This window comes from Rhinoraja longicauda, chromosome 20, assembly GCF_053455715.1.
Source record: "Rhinoraja longicauda isolate Sanriku21f chromosome 20, sRhiLon1.1, whole genome shotgun sequence".
In the NCBI taxonomy this organism is placed as follows: domain Eukaryota; kingdom Metazoa; phylum Chordata; class Chondrichthyes; order Rajiformes; family Arhynchobatidae; genus Rhinoraja; species Rhinoraja longicauda.
The window spans coordinates 23,324,153-23,348,468 of NC_135972.1; the positions used below are offsets into that span (position 1 = coordinate 23,324,153).

The 24,316-nt window shown below is 46.9% G+C and overlaps 1 protein-coding gene across 1 annotated transcript in view; it reads left to right on the forward strand.

The window, feature by feature from the left end:
• Nucleotides 1–24,316, forward strand: part of stab2 (stabilin 2) — a 105,546-nt gene that overhangs the window by 12,345 nt on the left and 68,885 nt on the right. The window contains exons 5-18 of the mRNA XM_078417213.1: nucleotides 2,122–2,191; nucleotides 3,371–3,466; nucleotides 4,221–4,346; nucleotides 5,943–6,139; nucleotides 8,589–8,722; nucleotides 9,229–9,362; nucleotides 10,597–10,679; nucleotides 11,833–11,982; nucleotides 13,539–13,682; nucleotides 14,335–14,397; nucleotides 15,507–15,623; nucleotides 17,274–17,327; nucleotides 18,867–18,947; nucleotides 20,569–20,727. Coding sequence (XP_078273339.1) covers nucleotides 2,122–2,191; nucleotides 3,371–3,466; nucleotides 4,221–4,346; nucleotides 5,943–6,139; nucleotides 8,589–8,722; nucleotides 9,229–9,362; nucleotides 10,597–10,679; nucleotides 11,833–11,982; nucleotides 13,539–13,682; nucleotides 14,335–14,397; nucleotides 15,507–15,623; nucleotides 17,274–17,327; nucleotides 18,867–18,947; nucleotides 20,569–20,727 — 1,608 coding nt within the window. The remainder of the gene's footprint in view (nucleotides 1–2,121; nucleotides 2,192–3,370; nucleotides 3,467–4,220; nucleotides 4,347–5,942; nucleotides 6,140–8,588; nucleotides 8,723–9,228; nucleotides 9,363–10,596; nucleotides 10,680–11,832; nucleotides 11,983–13,538; nucleotides 13,683–14,334; nucleotides 14,398–15,506; nucleotides 15,624–17,273; nucleotides 17,328–18,866; nucleotides 18,948–20,568; nucleotides 20,728–24,316) is intronic.

Here is a 24,316-nt window from a genome sequence, read left to right on the forward strand (position 1 = left end):
TGTTGTTTGCATGTTCTCCCTGTGACCGCATGGGTTTTCTCCGGGTGCTCCGGTTTCCTTCCACATCCCAAGAACATTATGGTTTGTAGGTTAATTGGCTTTGGTAAAATTGTAAAATTGCCCCTCGTGTGTGTAGGATAACGTTAGCGTAGAGGGATCGCTGGTCGGCGCGGACTCGGTGGGCGGAAGGACCCGTTTCAGCATTGTATCTTTAAACTAAGCGAAGCTAAACTAGACTAAACGCATAGGTTTGTAGGTTAATTGGCTTCAGTAAAATTGTAAAACTGTCTCTAGTGTGTCGCATAGTGCTAGTGTACAGCGGGGACTCTGTGGGCCGAAGGGCCGGTTTCCATGCTGTTTCTTCCCAGCTCTTATCAGCCAAATGGATCATCATATCATATCACCAACTAAAATCGTACCATCTACTTCTTGGAGACCCTCGGACTATCTTTAATCAACTTTACTGGACTTCATCTTGCATTGCATGTTATTCCCTTTGTCCTGTATCTGTACACCATGGATAGACAATAGACAATAGACAATAGGTGCAGGAGGAGGCCATTCGGCCCTTCGAGCCAGCACCGCCATTCAATGTGACCATGGCTGATCATTCTCAATCAGTACCCCGTTCCTGCCTTCTCCCCATACCCCCTGACTCCGCTATCCTTAAGAGCTCTATCCAGCTCTCCCTTGAATGCATTCAGAGAATTGGCCTCCACTGCCTTCTGAGGCAGAGAATTCCACAGATTCACAACTCTTTGACTGAAAAAGTTTTTCCTCATCTCAGTTCTAAATAGCCTACCCCTTATTCTTAAACTGTGGCCCCTTGTTCTGGACTCCCCTAACATTGGGAACATGTTTCCTGCCTCTAACGTGTCCAACCCCTTAATAATCTTATACGTTTCGATAAGATCTCCTCTCATCCTTCTAAATTTCAGTGTATACAAGCCTAGTCGCTCCAGTCTTTCAACATATGATAGTCCCGCCATTCCGGGAATTAACCTAGTAAACCTACGCTGCACGCCCTCAATAGCAAGAATATCCTTCCTCAAATTTGGAGACCAAAACTGCACACAGTACTCCAGGTGCGGTCTCACATGATTGTAATCATGAACAGTCTTTCTGCTGACTGGATAGCACGCAACAAAAAAGCTTTTCACTGTACCGCAGTACACATGACAATAAACCTAACTAAACTGAATTAAACTAAAGATTCTGCATGGCCCAATTGACCTGATGAAGGGGATGTAACAATGCTGAGTACTCTATGCTAACAAATCTCTTCATTGACAATCAGGTTCGGACAATCACTGAAATACCAACTGTGGTGCCGGCATTCCTTGTTATCCGGTTTACTTCCAACACTGAGTGAGGGGGAAGGGGATAGGATTGATGGAGGTTGGAAGCTACTCAGCAGGTCGGAGAGGTCAAAGAGTTTAAGTGCTCATTTAAAAGCCAGCCTGGCTTCCTGTTTTGACACATCTGAATGAGTGAATTCAGCACCAATCATTGTTTTACAAGGAATGTACAGAACATTCTCTCTCAATTTCTGACGACTGTACACTTTCTTGTTCTGGTGACCCTTGAACGTTTAGTTCAGTTGAGTTTAGTATGTTATCAATGTACCGAGGTACAGTGAAAAGCATTTTTTGTGTTGCATGCTATCATGTCATCAGAAACACTGCACATGATTACAGTCGAGCCGTCCACAGTGCACAGATAAAGGGAATAACGTTTAGTGAAAGATAACGACCAGTGAGGACCGATTAAAGATAATCCAAGGGTCTCCAATGAGGTAGATGGGAGGTCACGATCGCTCTCTAGTTGGTGATAGGATGGTTCAGCTGCCTGATAACAGCTGGGAAGAAACTGGAGGAGTCTGAATCTGGAGGAGTGCATTTTCACACTTGCCTGATGGGAGAGGGGAGAAGAGGGAGTGAGACTGGTCCTTGATTATGCCGGTGGCCTTGGCGAGGGAACCCAGAGGGATAATTTGTTTCAGGGGATCTCGGCAGGGTCACTTTTGTTTACTATTCTACCACACTGCCATTCCCCATGTAAATAACTAAACCCAAGTTCATTCCTCACTATTTGAGCACTTTTTGATATTAAATGTTGCAGGATGGCTTTGGAGGAGCAGCCTGTGAGAAATGTGCCAATGACAACATATTTGGCTCAGACTGCACCTTGGGTAAGTTTTATCATGCGTCGAGCAGCAAATTAAGCCTGGCTTAGTGATGACATTGTCATTAAACTGTGGGTTTCAGAAACAAGGAGGTTTTAAAGGGGGACTCGAGGGCCTGAGCTACAGGGAAAGGTTGAGCAGGCTACAACTTTATTCTTCGGAGTGCTGGAGGATGAGGGGCGATTTTATAGAAGTGTACAAAATCTTGAGAGGAATAGATAAGGTAAATGCACAGCGTCTTTTACCCAGAGCAGGGGAACCCAAAATGTTGCCCATCCATGGAGGGAAATGGACAGATGATGATTCAAGTTGGGATCTTTCTTCAGACTCATCTCTATTTGGTATCTAGTGCTCCTCAGACACAATGGTTGACTAATTAACCAGGGACATTAAAGTGAGCAAAAGACATTAAGTGCTGGAGTAACTCAGTGGGTCAGGCAGCATTTCTGGAGAACATGGATCGGCAATATTTTGGGTCAGAACACTTCTTCAGACTGATTGTAGTAGGGGAGGGGGTGGGAGGAGGGGGGTGGGGGGAGAAAGCTGGAAAAGAGATGAAGGCTGGACAAAGCCTGGCAAGTGATAGACATAAAGTGCTGGAATAACTCAGCAGGTCAGGCAGCATCTTTGGAGAAAAGGAGTAGGTGATGTTTCGGGTCGAAACCTTTCTTCAGAGTCAAGTGGTAGGTGGATACAAGTGTGGGAGGTTTTGATTAGCAGATGGTTGAACAAAGGCCGGAAATGAAAAGGAGACGAAAGGCTGTGAGACGAGGAGAGTAGAGGTTGCAAATTGTGAAACCAGAGGGAGGGATGTAGATGGAAGGGGATGGGGAAAGGGAATGGGTGTGCAATCAGATGGGGGACAGGGAAGGGAGGGGAGAGAAAAAAGAGGAGGGCGGAGGGAGGAGTTGTTGGTTAGTTACCTAAAACTGAAGGATTTAACGTTCCTTATTGTACGAGGGACTTAGGGCTTAATTTTTCTTTAATTTATTGAACTTTTTGTTGTTTATTGTAGTAGCTACTGAGCATTATGTTTGCACATGTGTTGTGCTGCTGCAAGTATGGATTTCATTGTCCCATTTCGGGATACATGACAATAAAACACTCGTGACTCTAGACTCTTGACACGTTCTTGACTGCTTCCTGTGTACGTTCAACAGAGCAGTTCCCTCTTTTGTTTTGCAGCGTGTGAATGCGTTCATGGTGACTGCAGCGGCGGGATCAATGGCGACGGGACATGCACGTGTTTGACGGGCTACATGGGAGCTAAGTGTGATCAGCGTATGTGTTTTACACATGGGTCTGTTACAACATGTGCCATAAACAAAACCCTTGTACGCCGATACAGGTCCACCACTAACTTCCCAGCGACTGATGATCCAGCACCTCCTTTCATCTAAATTCACTTACCAACTTCTGGAATTTTTTTTTTAAATGACAAAGTTCAAAAGTTGGGGCAGCACGGTAGAGTTACTGCCTTATTACGCCAGAGACCCTGGTTCGAAGGGTGCTGTCTGTACGGAGTCTGCTCGTTCTCCCTGTGACCGTGTGGGTTTTCTCCGGGTGCTCCGACACATCCCTCACTCTAAAGATGTACAGGTTTCTGTAGGTTAATTGGCTTTGGTAAGTTGTAAAATTGGCCCTAGTGTGTAGGAGAGTGCTAGTGTGCGGGGTGATCGCTGGTCGGCGCGGACTCGGTGGGCCGAAGGGCCTGTTTCCACGCAGTATCTCTAAAGTCTAAAGTCTAAATCGTTAAAATGGACCTAGCTTAGTAATATGCTTTTAGTATCGTAGAGTCATACGGCACGGAAACAGGCCCTTCGGCCCAACTTGTCCATGCTGGCCAATGTGCCCCATCTAAGCTAGTCCCATGTACCTGAGTTTTGTGGGAGAGGTTGTGATATTGGGCAGTCGCGGTGGTGCAACAATTACAATGGGGGAGCGTGCACGACCACGGAAATGAGATAAGAATTCTCGCAAGTCTCCATAGCAACGCTGCCATGGTTTTAACGAGTACCTCTTCATCTTTCCTAAGCCATACCTGCTTGTCGAGCATTACAGTGTCCTCCCAATACCAGATGCTCAGAGGATGCAGAAACTGGAAAGTTGGCGTGCAAATGCCTACCTGGCTACCATGACCAGGGGAACTCAAAGTGTGAACGTAAGTACTGTCTGGAATAAGGAGATAGTTTCATTCTTCGATGAACAAATTCCCCCCCTTTTTTTATAACTGCAGATGGGTTTTTTTACTTGTTCATTGTATCAGAACAAGAAGCAATTAATGAACTAAAGGTTATCCTCACAAACAATACAATACAATACAATACAATATATCTTTGTTGTCATTGTACAGGGGTACAACGAGATTGAGAATGCGCCTCCCATACGATGCAATAATTGAATTAGCTAGTCAGTATTAATTAAATTATTGCATCGTATGGGAGGCGCATTCCCAATCTTGTTGAACCCCTGTACAATGACAATAAAGATATATTGTATTGTATTGTATTGTTTGTGAGGATGACCATTACTTGCTTCTTGTTAAACTCATTAAAGATGCCCACCATCCCCGCTACCCATACTCCCTTCTCACTGCCACTGTTGGGCAGGAGGTACAGAAGCCTGAGGTACCACACCACCAGGTTCGGGAACAGCTAGTTTCCTACAACAATGAGATTCTTGAACTGACCTGCACATCCCTAATCCTACCTCAGCAATGGAACACTACAGGCCACCTCTTTCACTAGCATGGATTTATTTTTGAATTGTGTCTTCGAGCCATAAAGTCGTACAGTGTGGAAACAGGCCCACACCGACCAACATGTCCCATCTACACTAGTCCCACTTGCCTGCGTTTGGCCCATATCCCTCGAAACCTGTAATGTCCATGTCTAATTGCTTCTTAAACATTGCAATAGTTCCTGCTCCTGCAGATCGTTCTGGACACCTACAGCCCTTTGCATGAAAAGGTTACCCCTCAGATTCCTATAGAATCTTTCCCCCTTCACCTTAAACCTATGTCCTCTGGTTCTCACTTACCCAACTATGGGCAAGAGACTCTGTGCGTCCTCCCGATCTATTCTTCTCTTGACGTTACACACCTCTCTAAGATCATCCCTCTCCAGGGAATAGAGTCCCAGCCTGCTCAACCTCTCCCGATAGCTCAGGCCATTGAGTCCTGGCAACATCCTTGCAAATCTTCTCTGCACCCTTTCCAACGTAACAACATCTTTCCTATAACATGGTGGCCAGATCTGAACATAATACACTAAATACGGCCTCACCAACGTCTTCTATAACTGCTTCATGACCTCCCACTTTCAATACTCAATACTTGCACTAATATCTTGTTTTTTTTGCACGAGCTTTTGCTTGTTATTGTCTTGCAGATTCAACGTATGAATTATGTTTTTGTGTTTTGTCTGAGTCTATGTCTGATAGATGCTGCCACAGGCAAGGTTTTCATTGTAGCTGTATCTCATGGTACTTCTGCATATGACACTAACCCTGACTTGACTTGAAGATAGACACAAAGAGCTGTAGTAATTCAGCGGATCAGGCAGCATTTCTGTGGAAAAAGGGTGGGTGACTTTTCGGGTCAGGGCCCTTCTTCAGACTTGACTTGACTTGTCTCGGACGCCCACATTGCTGTTTGATTACTTGCCAGTGTTTCTCCCAATGTACAGCAATTAAAAACATGACACGATCTAAAGCAGTAAAACATACGTAACAATGGACTGTGTTTTTCTTTTTCCAGCAATTAATCCGTGCCTCAACAATGCCTGTGGTTTAAATTCTGTGTGTACCTTCCTTGCCGCCAACACTTTCACCTGCAAATGTGAAGAAGGTTTCCATGGTGACGGGCAGATCTGCCAACCCATCAATCCGTGCCAGACCAATTTTGGAAACTGCCCCACAATTTCAACGGTTTGCCAATACGATGGACCGGGAAAGGTCTGTTCTCTTCATCAATTGCCACAAGCATCTTAACCCCTTGGTTTTATTTTAGTTTGCTTTATTATTGTCACGTGTACCGAGTTACAGTGAAAAGCTTTTTGTCGCGTGCTATTCAGTTAGTGAAAAGTTAGTGAATGATTATAATCAGGTTTATTATTGTCACGTGTACTGAGGTGTAGTAAAAAGGTTTTTGTCGCGTGCTGTCCAGTTAGCAAAAAGACTGTACATGATTACCATAAGAAAATAACTGCAGATGCTGGTACAAATTGAAGGTATTTATTCACAAAATGCTGGAGTAGCTCAGCAGGTCAGGCAGCATCTCAGGAGAGAAGGAATGGGTGACGTTTCGGGTCGAGACCCTTCTTCAGACTGAGCCATCCTCAGTGTACAGAAACAGGATAAAGGGAATAATGTTTAGTACAAGATAAAGTCCCGTAAAGTCCGATTAAAAATAGTCTGTTGGAATCCAATGAGGTAGATGGGAGGTCAGGACCACTCTCTAGTTGGTGATCAGATGGTTCAATTGCCTGGTAATAGTTGGGAAGAAACTGTCCCTGAATCTGCAGGTGTGCGTTTTCAAACTTCTGCACCTTTTGCCTGATGGAAAAGGGGAGAAGAGGGAGTGATCATGGTGAGACTTGCCCTTGATAATGCTGGTGGCCTTGCCGAAGCAGCGTGAAGTCTAGGTGTAGTCAATGGAGGAGAGGTTGGTTTGTGTGTTGCTCGGGGCAGCATCCATATTTCTCTGCAATGTATTGCTGTCTTGGATGGAGCTGTTCCCGAACCGTGCTGTGATGCATTCCGATAAAATGCTTTCTAACGCGCATCTGTAGAAGTTGGTGAGAGTTGTTGGGGACATGCTGAACTTCCTAAGTTTGCTAAGGTGGTTTGCACAATGACTTCAATGTTTCCCGGCTCTCGAAAAGTGAAACAAATTGGGCAAAACACTCACTGCTGGAGTAAGTGTAGGAAGGAACTGCAGGTGTTGGTTTACACCAAAGATAGATACAAAATGCTGGAGTAACTCAGCAGGTCAAACGCCATCTATGGAGAAAAGGAGTAGGTGCTGTTTCAGGTTGAGACCCTTCTTCAGAAAAAGGAGTCCATCTGAAACGTCACCTACTCCCTTTCTCCAGAGATGCTGCCTGACCCGCTGAGTTACTCCAGCATTTTGTGTCCAACTCGAAGGGCCTGTTTCCGCGCTGTATCTCTAAAGTCTAAAGTCATATGAATATACAGGCAATTGAGGGATATGAGCTACATGCAGGCAGAAGAGATTAGTTTAATTTGGCAATAATATTCAGCACAGAGCCCCTGGGTCCAAGGATTTGTGTCCGTGCTGACACAAGGAACTACAGATGCTGGTTTACAAAAAAAAGACAAAGTGCTGGAATAACTCAATAGGTCAGGCAGCATCACTGGAGAACATGGATAGGTAACATTTCGGGTCAGAACCCTTCTCTAGACAGTTTCTGGTCTGAAGAAGGATCACGACCCGAATTGTCACCTATCCATGTTCTCCAGTGATGCTGCCTGACCCATTGTGTTACTCCAGCATTTTGTGTCCTTCCTTGGTAAAGCAGCATCTGCAGATGCATGTTTCTACACCAGTGCATACGGTTAGTCATGGACACGTCACACCAGCCACATGTTGTTTCAGTGTAAAGACAGAGCAACATATGACGTGCTGGCCGGTGTAGTTCAGCCGGTTGGCACGGTGGCGCAGCAGTAGAGTTGCTGCCTCACAGCGCCAGAGACCCGCGTTTGATCCTGAGTACTGGTGTGTGGAGTTTGCAGGTTCTCCCTGTGACTGCGTGCATTTTCTCTGGGTGATCCGGTTTCCTCCCACATCTGAAAGACATGCAGGTATTGAGGTTCATTGGCTTCTGTGAATTGCCAGAGTGTAGGATGCAGACGTGGGATGACACAGAATTAGTGTACAGGTGATCGATGGGTCGGTGTGGCCAAAGGGCCTGCTTAGAAGGATGAGAGGAGATTGTATCGAAACGTATAAGATTATTAAGGGGTTGGACACGTTGGAGGCAGGAAACATGTTCCCAATGTTGGGGGAGTCCAGAACAAGGGGCCACAGTTTAAGAATAAGGGGTAGGCCATTTAGAACTGAGATGAGGAAAAACTTTTTCAGTCAGAGAGTTGTGAATCTGTGGAATTCTCTGCCTCAGAAGGCAGTGGAGGCCAATTCTCTGAATGCATTCAAGAGAGAGCTGGATAGAGCTCTTAAGGATAGCGGAGTCAGGGGGTATGGGGAGAAGGCAGGAACGGGGTACTGATTGAGAATGATCAGCCATGATCACATTGAATGGCGGTGCTGGCTCGAAGGGCCGAATGGCCTCCTCCTGCACCTATTGTCTATTGTCTATTGTCTATTGTCCTCGCTGCATCTCTAAGCTCTCTAAGCTGAACAGAGTCTTTCTTTCTCTTCCAGGCTCATTGTCAGTGTCTGGAAGGCTACGACAGCCAGGAACCAGGAAAAGGATGCAATATGACGGATGTTTGCAAAACCCACAACACTTGTCATAAATATGCCAACTGCGCCACCGTCAGGCCAGGAGAGATTGAGTAAGAATTCACGTGAAGGTCTCGGCACGTGGCAATGGACAGGCGTAGACTAAAGATCTATGATCGGGGATGGTTAGGTTTACTGGGGATGAAGGAATGAGGAGCTTTTGATGGTTCTGGGCCAGACATCTAGAAGAATGGGGAGGGGGGGGAGGGGTTCTCAATGAAACTCACCGAACCATGGAAGGCCTGGATAGAGTGGAGGTGGCGAAGATGTTTCCACTGGTGGAGGAGTCCAGGCCCAATGGAAATCCATTATACTAGTGTATCCTGTTGTCAGAGGCAGAGTTCACCTGGGTCTGAAGAAGTGGCCCGATGAGTACAGAATATATTTTAGAGCTCTAGAGAAAGCGTAAGTTAAAAAAAAAAGAACAAGGTGTTGCAATGAGGTGGATTGGGAGATCGGGAGTTCAGTGGACACCAAAGAGTGGCCTCTTTCTTTGGTGTAAATTACTGTCGATTTTATGAATCTAAACCTTTGAACAATGCGTTCATGCCTTCACCAGGTGTACCTGCAATGGAGGCTATATTGGGGATGGCAAGGTTTGCTACGGAAACATAATGGAGAGAATCAAAGACCTGAACACTCAACCCGGCGGTCGGTGGCAAGGCCAAATAACAAAAGCCATATTTCTTTTTGGTAATTTCTTTTTCCCCTTAATGCTCTGCGATTTGAGATTTCAAAACCATCTTCTCTTCGAAAACTTCAGCCTCGAGATTTGTTCTGGGTCGTTTGTTTGGTTCCTTGCATTAGGGGCGGCACAGTGGGACAGCGGTAGAGTTGATGCGAAAGTGGGATAACATGGGACTAGAGAACGGGGTCGGCACGGACTCGGTGGGCCGAAGGGCCTGTTTCCACGCTGTATCTCTAAACTAATCTAAATGACCACGTTTGGCGGCACATCGGTAGAGTTTCTGCCGTACAGCGCCAGAGACCTGAGTTCAATCCTGACTACGGGTGCTATCTGTACGGAGTTTGTATGTTTACCCTATGACTGCGTGGGTTTTCTCCAGGTGCTCCGGGTTCCTCTCACATTCCAAAGTCTTGCAGGTTTGTCGGTTAATTGTCCCTGGTGTGTAGCATAGAACCAGTGTACGGATGATCACTGATCAGTGTGGACTTGGTTGGCCAAATAACCTGTTTCCACGCTGTATCTCTGAACTAAAAAAACAATTAAACATGATGCTTCTGATTAGAGTCATAGAGTCACACGGCATGGAAACCAGCCCTTCGGCCCAACTCGTCCGTGCTGACCAAGATGCCCCATCCCATTTGCCCGTATTTGACCCATATCCTTCTAAGTCTTTCCTATCCATTCTTTTGGAAAATAAGATACCAATAAGATTAGTTTAAGATGTGCTGTGTGATGGAGGTAGCATAGAGTGGGTGCCTGTGAGGTTGGGTCCAAGGTTCCCCATCACGACCCATTCCTGTTGCCACATGTAAAACTCATCGATGGGAAGTTCAGGAGGCTCTGGGCCAAATGCAGGCAAATGGGACATGCCAGGTATGCCAACTTGGTTGGCATGGACAAGATGGGCAGAAGGGCCTCTTCCCATGCTGTGCTGCACTAGGCCTAGGCTATGTTTACGTTATTACGATGGTTGCTCAAAAACTCCAGTACTATCACTCCTATGACTGCCAAAATGGCGGAGGGAAAATGAGTTGTACCAATCTCTCTCATCATTAACCAGTTCTTTTGGGATCTGCTTCCAAGAATCCTTAATAGGGGGCAGTGGGATGATGCTGTTTTTGGTGTCAATTTTGATATTTTTAAGCACATTAGACTTTATCACTACCATAAAATGTAATTGTAAAATTTTCAAATGACTCCACAATGCTTGTCTAACGTTTCCTACATATTGTCTCCAAGGGACCGGTTACTCCAAGCCACTGACCATTATAGGACCTTTCACATTATTTCTACCAACCAACAAGGCCTTTAAAGATGTGGGTGTAAGTAACCGGGGTTTTACCTCATGGAAAACTGGCCCCTCGATTGTAGCGTGGGTGGATTGGAGGAGGTAACGCGTGCATGGACTCGGGAGAGAATAGTGGACGCAGCCCAGACCATCACACAAACCAATCTCCCTTCCATTAACTGCATCCACACTTCATGCTGCCTCGGCAAGGCCACCAGCATAATCGAGGACAGGTCGCACCCTGGTCACTCTCCCCTCACCAATCAGGCAAGAGGTACAGAAGTGTGAAAACGCACACCTCCAGATTCAGGGAGTTTCTTCCCAGCTGTTATCAGGCAACTGAACCATCCTATCACCAGCTAAAGAGCAGTCCTGACCAACCATCAACCACATTGGAGACTCTCGGACTATCTTTAATCGGACTTTACTGCACTTTATCTTGCACTAAACGTTGTATTGTATTGTTTAGTTTATTGTCACGTGCACTGAGGTACAGTGGAAAGCACTTTATTGCATGCTATCCAGTCAGTGAAAAAACTATACATGATTACAATCAAGCCGTCCATTGTGTACAGATGTAGGATAAGGGGATTAACATTTAGTTCAAGATAAAGTGCAATTAAAGTGCAAGTCCAATTAAAGATAGGTCAAAGGTCTCCAATGGGGTAGATGGGAGGTCAGGACCACACTCTTGCTGATGAGAGGATGGTTCAGTAACCTGACAACAACTGGGACGAAACTATCCCTGAATCTGGAAGTCTGCATTTTTACACTTCTGTACCTCTTGCCTGATAGGAGAGGGAGGAAGAGGGAGTGACCGGGGTGAGACTGCTCCTTGATTATGCTGGTGGTCTTGCCGAGGCAGCGTGAAGTAAAGATGGAGTCAATGGAAGGGAGGTTGGTTTGCGCGATAGTTTGGGTAGGGTCCACTACTCTCTGCATTTTCTTGGGGTCTTGGATAGAGCTGTTCCCAAAGCATGCTGCGATGCATCCCAATAAAACGCCTTCTACGGCGCATCTGTAGAAGTTGATGGGGATTGTGGGGGACATGCCGAACCTCGAAGAAAAGTCAAGAAAAGTGCCATAGAAATGCAAAATCCATTTACGCAGCATGCAACGGGTTAGACATCTGAAGAAAATGTGCAAAGTAAACTCTGCTTACAGTGGATATCTTGCAGTTAACGCAGATGAACAGCATCTTGTTGGATAAGGACAGAGCGCAATACCTTGCAAAGGTCCACATCATTGCTGGACAATTGAGCATTGGAGACCTAAATGCCACCGATGAATTTTTCACTTTGACCGGGAGATCAGGAGCGACCACACACAGAGAAAATGTAAGTTTGCGGTGTGACTGAAACACAGAACAGAGACCACAAATGAACTTTGCTGCGTTACCCTCCGAGTCCCCCCGATTCCACAACAATGGGAAGCAGAGTAAGACTTCATGAAAAGGAGGACATTCTTGTTCAGTTTAGTTTAGTGTAGAGGTACACCGTGGAATGAGTGGGTTAACATATAATGGCACTGTGCTCGCTGGAGTTTAGAAGGATGAGGGGGGGGGGGCCTCATTGAAACTTACCGAATAGTGAAAGGCCTGGTTCGAGTGGATGTGGAGAGGATGTTTCCACTAGTGGGAGAGTCGAGTTCGAGAGGTCAGAGCATCAGAATAAATGGGCGCACCTTTAGAAAGGAGATGAGGAGGAATTTCTTTAGCTAGAGGGCGGTGAATTCATTGCCACCGACGCTGTGGAGGCCGAGTCAATGGATATTTTTAAGGCGGAGATTGACAGATTCTTGATTAGTACTGCGTGTTTATGGGGAGAAGGCAGGGGGATGGGGTTGAGAGGAAAGATAGATCAGCCATGATTGAATGGCAATGTAGACTTGATGGGGCAAATGGCCTAATTCTGCTCCTATATGAACGTATGAATGGGTTCTTCGGCCCCATCTGCCGCACCGACCAGTGATCCAGGTACACCAGTCCTATCCCACACACTAGGGACAATTTACAGAAGCCAATTAAGCTACTCGTCTTTGGAATGGGGGAGGAAACCAGAGCGCCCAGGGAAAACCCACGCAGTCGCAGGGAGAACGTGCAAACTCCGTACAGACAGCACCCGTAGTCAGGACCGAACACTGGCTCTGGCGCTGTGAGGCAGCAACTCTACCGCTGTGCCACCTTCTGTTTTCCTCTTATTCAACAATGATGGGAAGTAAAGTGAGCATTTATGGAAAGGGAGTCACTCTTATTTCCTCACAAGTTGGACAAGATTGGGCTTTGTCTGAAAACTGAGATTATTTTGTGAATGCACTTCCATGGGGAAACAATACAGTTTAAAGAAAAGCATGGAGAATAAAATGCTGAAGGCAGGAGAATGGGGTTGAGAGGGAAAAATAAATCAGCATAATTGAATGGCAGATTCGACTCGATGGGCCGATGGCCTCATTCTGCTTTTATGACTTATGGCCTAATTTGAAATGTTCTCTTAGCCACACAGCCTCCCCTTGCTAATGTTGGCGCAGTAAGGCAGTGGTAGAACTGCTGCCTCACAGCATCAGAGACCCGGGTTCGATCCTGAGCTCGGGTGCTGTCTGTGTGGAGTTTGCACATTCTCCCTGTGACCACGTGGGTTTCACAGATTCCACCATTTCAACAGATTCACCACCCTCTGGCTAAAGAAATTCTCCCAATTCCATGATGAAAGTCTTCCTTATTCCTTCTTGGCCCCTCCTTCACCAGCAACATCAGGATGTGACAGAACATGCATAGAAAAAACTATTCATGTGGAAAGTATGAACTTATGGCTGTAATCGGCAGTTCCCCCAGCACTCTCATTCTCCATGTATCTCAGGTTTATCCGAAGTTGTCCTTTATGCTTCCCTTCAACAGGACAACCAGCTGAGGCTTCACATTAACGGAGTCACCAATAAGGCCCGGATCCTGGCTGGGAATATCGTCGCCTCTAATGGTCTGATACACGTGATCGATAAGGTGATGGATGGGGCCCGACCAACAGTCATGAGTAACAAGAAGGTAACGCCGCCTGTTTGTGCCGTGTTGGGGTTGCGTGTCCAAGTGTCGTGCAAGAAACAGCCCATGTTTCACGTTGATGGCCTTTCATCAGGGCCGGGAATGGCGACAGAGGTAGAACAGTGGGCACATTGTCCTCTGGTGAAACCTTGAAGATGCCCCTTGTAATCTTCCCAATGCTCTTATTCTCCTGGTACCGGTGCACAGACCCTCTGGCCCGCAATGTCCGTGCCAGGCAAGTTAGACTAATCTCCTCTGCCTCCAGGTGATCCATATCCCTCCATTCCCTGCATATCCATGTGTTTTGGTTAGTTTAGTTTATAGATACAGCATGGAAACAGGCCCTTTGGCCCGCCGTGTCTGAGCCGACCAGTGATCACCCATCCACTAGTTCCTTCCTATAAGCTAGGGAGAGGCATGTGGAAGGAAACGGAGCACCCAGAGAAAACCCACACGGTCACAGGGGAACGTGCAAACTCCACACAGACAGCGCCCGTAGTCAGGATCGAACCTGGGTCTCTGGTGCTGTGAGGCAGCGACTCTACCACTGCGCCACCGTGCCGCCCACTACCACTGCTCTGCAACCCACTATTTGCACAGTTGATTCTCTGGGGTCATTAAGACTGTTGTGTTTTTTTCCGTCTTGTTTCCTCAGAAAACACTCTACACAATCATTTCAGAAAATGCAAATTGTGAAAGGTTCATGGAACTGCTAAAGGTAGGAATCGCACGTTTTATTGCCAAGTTCAAGAATTTCAGCTCAGGAGTAAGCAATACAAGCTGATTCAAACAATATACATCTGTTGGCTTTCTTAAAACCTTTTAACCTGAACGTCGGAAAGACCGTTGGCCAATTTATAAAAGGCTAAATGAAAGGTGGGAGATCAATAACATGACTCTTTACCTTGAACGATAGACACGGAGTGCTGAAGTAGCTCAGCGGGTCAGACACCGTCTCTGGAGAACATGGATGCCTAACGTTTTAGGTCGGAACCCTTCTTCAGACTGGTTGTAGGGAGTTTGGGGTGGGGGGGGGGGGAGAAAGGTAAACGAGAGGAGGGGCTGTATAAAGTGTAGCAGGTGATAGGTGAACACATTCGGGGGATGGGGGGGGGGTGATAGGTAGATGGTTGGACAAAGGCCAGAGAAGGTGTGAGTCAAAAGGATTGGGATTGTGAATTGTGAAGCTGGAGGAAGGAATGTAGACAATAGACAATAGGTGCAGGAGGAGGCCATTCGGCCCTTCGAGCCAGCACCGCCATTCAATGTGCTCATGGCTGATCATTCTCAATCAGTACCCCGTTCCTGCCTTCTCCCCATACCCCCTGACTCCGCTATCCTTAAGAGCTCTATCTAGCTCTCTCTTGAATGCATTCAGAGAATTGGCCTCCACTGCCTTCTGAGGCAGAGAATTCCACAGATTCACAACTCTCTGACTGAAAAAGTTTTTCCTCATCTCAGTTCTAAATGGCCTACCCCTTATTCTTAAACTGTGGCCCCTTGTTCTGGACTCCCCCAACATTGGGAACATGTTTCCTGCCTCTAACGTGTCCAACCCCTTAATAATCTTATACGTTTCGATAAGATCTCCTCTCATCCTTCTAAATTCCAGTTTATACAAGCCTAGTCGCTCCAGTCTTTCAACATATGACAGTCCCGCCATTCCGGGAATATAGGTGGGGAGAGGGTGAGGGGAGTCCAGGTGGGGCACAGGAGAGGGAGGGAGGACTATTTATCTTGCTTGATTGGGTGAATAAACAAGAATTAATGGTTATTATGTAGAATTGTTTTTCCTTTCTTTAATTAGCACTCTCTTTTCTCAACCAGAAAAGTAATCTTGACCAGATTCTCCAAGGTTCGAAACTGCTTACAGTCTTTATCCCAAACGAGAAGGCTTGGGATAACATGGATAAGAGCACGATGGCTTACCTGCTGTCAGCTAAGGTAACTAAATGGTAGTTTCTTATAACTCTGCACTTATCCTAGTGTCAATATTGCAGGTAAGGTGGGATTCAGCGAGGTATTTTAATATGAGTGCAGTTTTCTCAGAACCAGAAAATTTACTGATTTCAACCTGAATAAAAAAATGTTGGGGGGACTCAGCTGGTCGGACGGCATCTGTGCAGGGGATGGGACAGATGACATTTCGGGACAACATCATTCAGCTGGGCTGAGCCCTCCAGATGAAAGGTTTTGACCTGAAACGTCGTCTGTCCATTTCCCTCCACAAGGAAAGGTATTCTCATGTTCATATTTCATAAGTTATAGCAGAACTGGGCCATTCAGCCCATCAAGTCTACTCGGCTATTCAATCATGGCTGATCTGTCCTTCCCTCTCAACCCCATTCCCCTGCCTTCTCCCCATAACCCCTGACACCTATACTCATCAAGTTTGTAGGTACTGTTTCTGTACACTGTGGATGACTCGATTGTAATCATGTATTGTCTTCTGCTGACTGGTCAGCACGCAACAAAAGCTTTTCACTGTACCTCAGTTCATGTGATGTTAAACTAAACTAAACTATACTAAACTAAGCTAAACTAAAACAAACTAAACACAACAAATGCTACCTGCCCCACTGAGTTCATCCAGCACTTTGTTCTCTGCTCCAGATTTCTGCACCTGCAGTCTCTGTGTCTCCGTTGAGCTGATTGATTTGGAGAAGGATATTGATTGATTGATAGATTCGACATGGAAACAGGCACTTCGGCCTGCCAAGTCCATGCTATCCATTGATCTCCCGTTCACACTAGTTCCATGTTTTCCCACTTACTCAACTACTACCTACACACTAGGGGTAATTTACAGATGCCGATTAACTTGCAAACCCGCACGTCTTTTGGATGTGGGAGGAAACTGGAGCACCCAGAGGAAACCCACTCGGCCGCAGGGAAGAACGCGTAAACTCAATACACTCGGCACCTGAAGTTAGGATCTAACCCGGGTCTCTGGCGCTGTGAGGCAGCAGCTCTACCAGTTGAGCCACTGTGCCACCCTAAAAAAATGAAAACAGAAAACATTGGAAATACTCAACATGTCTGGCAGCATCTATGGGAAGAGAAACAGAGTTAACGTAACAAGACTATTTGTGAGATCCTTCATTGGAGATGAATTGCCACCATTTTCTGTGTTTAGTACAATGTGCTAAAGTGGACGGCACATTAGAGCTGCTGCCTCACGGTGCCAGGCATCCGGGTTTGACCCTGACTTTGCTGCTAGCTGTGTGGAGTTTGCAGGTTCTCCCTGTGAAAGTGTGGGTTTTCTCCGGGTGCTCCATTTTCTTCCCACACTCCGAAGACGTGCATGCTCGTAGCTTAATGGGCCTCTGTAAATTGTCCCTAGGGTGTCGGATAGAACTATCATTGGTCAGCGTGGACTCAGTGGACCAAAGGGCTCGTTTCCACACTGTATTTCTCAGCTAAAATAAAATAAACTAAACTAAACTACAGATGCTACATTATTATGCATTCATTGCTATTGGTCCAAGGATAAAGAGTTGGCAGATTGTTCCTTCGTTATGTATTGTACATGTATCTGCTCTGTGAAATGTGGCAGCTTCCTAGAGTATTGACTACCATTTCATTCTTGTTCAGGGCAAGCAGAAGCTTAAAGAACTGATGAGACATCACATCATTCCCAACAATGAGGTTCGTTCTTCTTGACTTGGTCAATAAACATAGCAGAAAAATGCTGCAGATTCCGCAAATCTGAAATAAAAGAAAATGCTCGGCAGGTCAGGCAGTATCTGCGGAAAGAAGAGCAGAGTTTACAATCTGTGATTTGTTCCAGTATTTTTCAGCGAGTATCTTAGGCATGAGATTCTATTTTTCGTTGCCCCTCAAGTTGGAGTATTGTGAGCAGTTTTGGCCCCCTTATCTGAGGAAGGATGTGCTGGCATTGGAGAGGGCCCAGAGGAGGTTTACAAGATTGATCCCGGGGATGAATGGGTTAACGAAAGATGAGCGTTTCACGGCTCTGGGCCTGTACTCGCTGGAGTTCAGAAGGATGAGGGGGGACCTCATTGAAACTTACCGAATAGTGAAAGGCATGGGTAGGTTGGATGTGGAGAGGATGTTTCCACTAGTGGGAGAGTCTAGAACCAGAGGGTTGAGCCTTAGAATAAAAGGAAGTACCTTCAGAAAGGAGATGAAGAGGAATTTCTTTATAAAGAGAATGGTAAACCTGTTGAATTCATCGCCCGAGACGACAATGGAGGCCAAGTCATTGGGTATTGTTAAGACGGAGCTTGACAGATGCCTTGATTGGCACGGCTGTCAATGGTGACGGGGAGAAGGCAGGAGAATGGGATGGAGAGGAAAAGATAGATCAGCCATGATTGAATGGTAGAGTAGACTTGATGGGCCGAATGCCTTACTTCTACTCCTATGACTGATGAACTTATGAAGTGGAAACATATAAAGAGTGAACTTGCTGAAACCATTGTTCAGACTGTAAGATTAAGGGTTGGCTCTGAAACGGAAGAGAATATTGGACATAACTTTAACCAATCACACCAGGTCGTAGAGGTACAAAAAGGGAATATTCACTTCAAGGTTAGCTTATAAAACTACCTTTGCATCCAATTTCATTGGTCTCCTGCCTTCATTTTAGATTAAAATTGATTGTTGTTGCTTATTGCTCGTGTAACATATACCATTGCCTGTTGTGTAAAATGATTGAGAGTCCCATTGGGTGGATCCATTTGAGAGGAAGAGTTAAATTGGAGACTAACAAAATGCTTGGGGGATAGTTGCCGAGCAGAGCAGTTCAGCAAACCAGTCACCCAGGAAAGGGAACAAGAGACAAGGGCGGCACGGTGACGCAGCGGCAGAGCTGCTGCCTTACAGCACCAGAGACCTGGGTTCCATCCTGACCGCGGGTGCTGTCTGTGTGGAGTTTGTACGTTCTCCCTGTGACCACGTGGGTTTTCTCCAGGTGCTCCGGTTTCCTCCCACACTCCAAACACGTACAGGTTTGTAGGTTAATTGGCTTCGGTAAAATTGTAAATTGTCCCTTGTGTGTAGGGTAGTGCTGGTGTACGGGGATCGCAGGTAGGCGAGGACTCGGTGGGCCGAAGGGCCTGTTTCCGCATTGTATCTCTGAAGTCTAAATTAAAGTCAGTACATTAACATACTGGAAGCCTTCGCGGATAAGTCCTGACACTGTCTTTTCTTCTCGTAAATCAGCTGGAAGTTTCGAGTCTCCTCATTTCACATAATATTCTGACCTTAGCAAATCAACTTGTGGGACTGAATGTGAGCAGAAATGTAAGTACACCTTGTACTATGTAATAACGCTGTGTACGAAAAATGGCAGTTTTATCTTATAGGCTTCTTCTCCCCTCATATGGTTTTGAAGAAATATGCAGTATGAGACACTTCTTGATATCTAACCATTTTGGCACCCGGGCCAGAGACCCGGGTTTGATCCTGATTACTGTTGCTGTCTGTATGACCGCATGGGTTTTCCCCGGTGCTTCGGTTTCCTCCCACACTCCAATGACCTACAAGTTTGTAGGTTAATTGCCTTCGATAAAAATTGTAAATTGTCCCTAGTGCTAGTGTCCGGGGTGATCGCTGGTCGGCGTGGACTCAGTGGGTCGAAGGGCCTGTTTCTGCACTGTATCTCTAAACTAAACCACACTAGTGTTAATTGGTGGTTGATGGTCGGCATGGACTCAATGGGCCAAAGGGCCTGGATCCTTGCTGTATTTCTCTCTGATTCTGAAAAGTCTTCTTGGAAAGGAAATCATCAAACCTCCTCCCAAATCAAACCAAATACATTCGCCTCTTACAGTAACCGAGCTCCAAAATGGCCTGGTAGGCTCCCCTGCTAAAGAGTCAATTAAGGATGTAGTCATCGAGTCACACTGTGTGGAAACAAGCCTCTTGGCCCATCGCAGGGGAGAGTGGGGGTGGGGAAGAGGGGAGAGTGGGGGGAGGGGGTGGGGGGAGGATGGGGCGGGGGTGGGGGGAGAATGGGGCGGGGGTGGGGGGAGGAGAGAGTGGGGGTGGTGGTAGGGGGAGGGTGGGGAGGAGGGCAGGGTGGGGTAAGGAGGAGGGAAGAGTGGGGGTGGGGGAGAGTGGGGTGCGGGCAGGGAGAGTGGGGGTGGGGGGAGGAGAGGGAAGTGGGGGTGAGGGGAGGGGGAGGGGCAATAGGGGTGGGGAGGGGGGAATGGGGGTGGAGGCAGGGCTGGGGGAGTGGGGGTGGAGGCAGGGGAGGGGCAAGTGGGGGTGAGTAGGGGGGATGGAGTGGGTCAGTGGGGAGGGGAGGGGGGAGATGAGGGGGATTGAGTGAAGGGGGCGGGGAGTTGAGGGTGTTACACCAATACAGGAGAGGCTTTGGGTCCAGGGCTCCTTCGGTCACACCCTCTCCTCTTCCCTGTCCTCCCTCTACGAGGAATCGGCCCAACGGGTCCACTTGGTCTAGTATCTCTCTAAACCTGTCTAAATGTATCTTAAATGCTGCAATGGTACCCGCTTCGACTACCTCCTCTGGCACCTCGTACCGATACACCCACCATCTTTTGTGTGAAATAGTTACCCCTCAGGTTCCAATTAAATCCCTCCCCTCCCCCCCCCCCCCCCCCCACCCACCCCCCCCACTCACCTTAAATCTATGTCCTCTAGTTTTCCATTTTCCCCTACTCTAGGCAAGAGACCCTGTGCATTTACCCATCTATTCAGCTCATGATCTTGTATCCATGTACAATAACATCTTCCCCACACCCCACGAACAGAGAAGTAAAGATGTACCTGCGGCTGGAGCTGGGATAACACGATGCCTGCGGACCATATTGATTAATGTGTGATCTGAGTTCCACAGTGAAACTATGTGGCTTATACTAACGCATGCCTTGGACACCTGCCATCCATTGTCTCTCTGCAGGGCCAGATTTTGCTGGGTGACCAGGGTGCGGCTGTTGAAGAAGGAGACATCTATGGCAAGAATGGCAGGATCTTCATTCTAACTGGTCTTCTGATTCCACCGTCCATTGTGCCCATCCTTCCCCATCGATGCGATGGTACGACGCACAGAATCACCTCGGTAATGCAACGTTGGCAGAAATGACGGCCGATTACTTACTGTCTGGAGGAAATGCTTGAAGGTTATGAAGGGCGGCACGGTAGCAGAGTTGCTGCTTCACAGCCCCAGAGACCTGGGGTTCAATCCTGACCATGGGCGCTGGAGTTTGTTTGTTCTCCCTGTGACCGCGTGGGTTTTCTCCGGGTGCTCTGGTTTCCTCCCACACTCCATAGACGTACAGGTTTGTAGGTTAGTTGGCTTCAGTGAAATTGTAAATTGTCCCTCGTGTGTGGTAGGATAGTGCTAGTATGTGAAGGTCGCTTGTTGGCACTGACTCGGTGGGCCGAAGGGCCTGTTTCCGTGCTGTATCTCGAAACTAAACTAAACTATTCAGAAAAGAGTCATGACCCGACGGGCTGTTGCCTGCAGGGAGGAAGCTTGGAAGCTTCCAGAAGGCAAGAGCATTGAAGAGGAGGGAGCCACGGATGACAATGGACGCAGGGAGAGAGCCGGTCGGAGAGTGACTGGGGTATTGCCACCAGCGCCTTCAAGGTCAGCTGCAGGAGGTGCCCCCGGGACGCAGGGGCGGTCTGGCGAGGAGAGGGACGTGGGTTGGCGGGCCGAGCCAGTTGAGGGCGACTGAGGAGGCCCTGCAGCAGCCTGGGGCTTACCTGGGGCACTCTAGTACATCCAGCATGTGGACTGGACAAGACTTTGGGCTTCTTCTTTTTCTTTTGTAAATTGTGCCAAAATATGGCAACGGGTCCAAGTATTTCACTGTGCAGTGCATACGTGACAATAATGAACCATTGAAGCAAGGTTCTCCCCCCCACCCCAGGTCCACATTGCTCTGGGCTAGCCAGGGGGTTGCATAGAGTGGATGTGGAGAGGATGTTTCCACCAGTGGGAGAGTCTAGGACTGGAGGTCATAGCCTCAGTATTAAAGGATGTTCTTTTAGGAAGGAGATGAGGAGGAATTTCTGTAGTCAGTGGGTGGTGAATCTGTAGAAATTCTTTGCCACAGAAGGCTGTGGAGGCCAAGTCAATGAATATATTTAAGGCAGAGATAGATAGATTGTTGATTAGGACGGGTGTCAGGGGTTATGGGGAGGTGGCAGGAGAATGGGGTTAGGAAGAGGAGATAGATCAGCCATGATTGAATGGTGGAGTAGACTTGATGGGCCGAGTGGTCTAATTCTGCTCCTATCACATGATCTTATGTATTAGACTCTCACAGTCATGAGGGCCAATGAGTTGATGCTTTGCCAGTTTGCATGTTGCTTGATGAAGACGAAGGCCTGGATAAAGTGGATGTGGAGAGGATGTTTCCAGTGGTGGGAGAATCTAGGACCAGAGGGCACTGCCTCAGAATAAAAGGACCTGGCATGAGAAAGGAGACGAGGAGGAATATCTTTAGCCAGAAGGTGGTGAATCAGTGGAATTCATTGCCACAGACGGTGATGGAGGCCAAATCATTGGGTATTTTTAAAGCAGAGATTGATAGGTTCTTGATTAGTGTGGGTGTCAAAGGTTATGGGGAGAAGGCAGGAGAATCAGGTTGAGAGGGAAAGATACAGTCGATCAGCCATGATCGAATGCGGAGCGGACTCGATGGGTCAAATGGCCTAATTCTGCTTCTATGTCTTCTGATGTTATGATTTTGAATAGATCCTTGGTTTATTCCAGCTTGGGCCACCTGGTAGCAGAACGGGCCATGAATATGGAACGATTGTGCTGTTGCTCATCAGTTTGATGGTTTTCTCCAGGGCCCCTTCTTGTCTTTCTTGGAATTGATATTGGTTTATTATTGTCCCGTGCACTGAGTTGCAGTGAAAAACTTCGTTTTACCTGCGATCCAGACAAATCATACTGTCCATGGATATAATTAAGTCATACAAAGTGCAATGACGCAAAGAGAAATATATCCAGGATGCATAATATAGTAGGAAAAAAAACTGCAGGTGCTGGTTTATATCTAAGGTGGGCACAAAATGCCGGAGTTACTCAGCGGGTCAGGCAGCATCTCGGGAGAGAAGGAATGGGTGACGTTTCGGGTCTGAAGAAGGGTCTCGACCCGAAACTCCACCCATTCCTTCTCTCCCAAGATGCTGCCTGACCCGCTGAGTTACTCCAGCATTTTATGTCCATGCATTATATGATGTTGTAGTAACAGAGAAAGTGCAGATTAAAAATGTGCAACAAGGTCAGTTGGGAGATTGGGAAGATTATGAAATTATTTATTTTATGAAAGGTGCATTTCATAGTTTAATAAAAGTGGGGATTAAACTTTTTAAGCTTTTATATCTTCACCCTGACAGGAAAGGGGAGAAGACGGAATGACCAGGATATGAGTCCTCTTCATTGTCTTGAATGAATGAATGAATGAATGAATGAATGAATGAATGAATGAATGATTGAATGAATTAATTAATAAGTTTATTGGCCAAGTATGTGCACATACAAGGAATGTACCATGGTGCTCCGCTCACAAATGACAACACAAACATATAGTTAACAATTAAGAATAAAGCAAAAGCACATCAAAACAATGAGGATACAACATTACGGTCTAAACATGTGGGTGAAAATAAACCAGAGCAAAAAAGAGACTACAGACTTTGGTTGTTGAGTAGAGCTACTACTTGTGGAAAAAAGCTGTTTTGATGTCTGGCTGTGGCTGCTTTGACAGTCCGGAGTCGCCTTCCAGAGGGAAGTGCTTCAAAGATTTTGTGGCCAGAGTGAGAGGGGACAGAGATGATCTTGCCCGCTCGCTTCCTGGCCCTTGCAGCGTACAGTTCGTCAATGGGGGGAAGGTTGCAGCCAACAACCTTCTCAGGTGTGCAAATGATCTGTTGCAGCCTCCAGATGTCGTGCTTGGTGGCTGAACCGAACCAGACCATGTTGGAGAAGGTGAGGACGTGATAGCAGTATAGAATTGGACCATCATTGCCTGTGGCAGATTGTGTTTCATCAGTTGCCGCAGGAAGTACATCCTCTGTTGGGCCTTTTTGATTGTGGAGTCGATGGTTGCCCCCCATTTAAGATCCCTGGAGATGATGGTTCCAAGGAACTTAAATGACTCCACAGATGTGACTGTGGTGTTGTTGATGGTGAGTGGGGGGAGGGGAGGGGGGGGGCTCTTTGAAAGTCTACAATTAGTTCCACTGTTCCACAATTAGTTCCACTGTCTTAAGAGCATTGAGCTCCAGGTTGTTGCAATGGCACCAGGACGCCAGCTGTGTCACTTCCCGTCTGTAGGCAGATTCCTCCCCATCCTGGATCAGTCCAATCAGGGTTGTGTCAACCGCAAACTTGAGGAGCTTGACAGAGGAGTCTGTGGAGTCTTGGCTATTTTCCTGAGGCAGCGTGAAGTAATGTGGATGTATGAACTCCCATTGGGCCATGTTAGAAAATGGGTCTGGCAACTATCCGGTATTTATCCTTTAAAATAACTAAAACCACCTCTTTACATCTTACAGCAAGGCACAAAGTGCTGGAGTAACTCAGTGGGTCAGTATCCCTGGAGAACATGGATAGGTGACGTTTCAGGTCAGGACCCTTCAAGAGTCACCCATTCATATTCTCCAGAGTTCCAGAGTTGCTGCCTGAC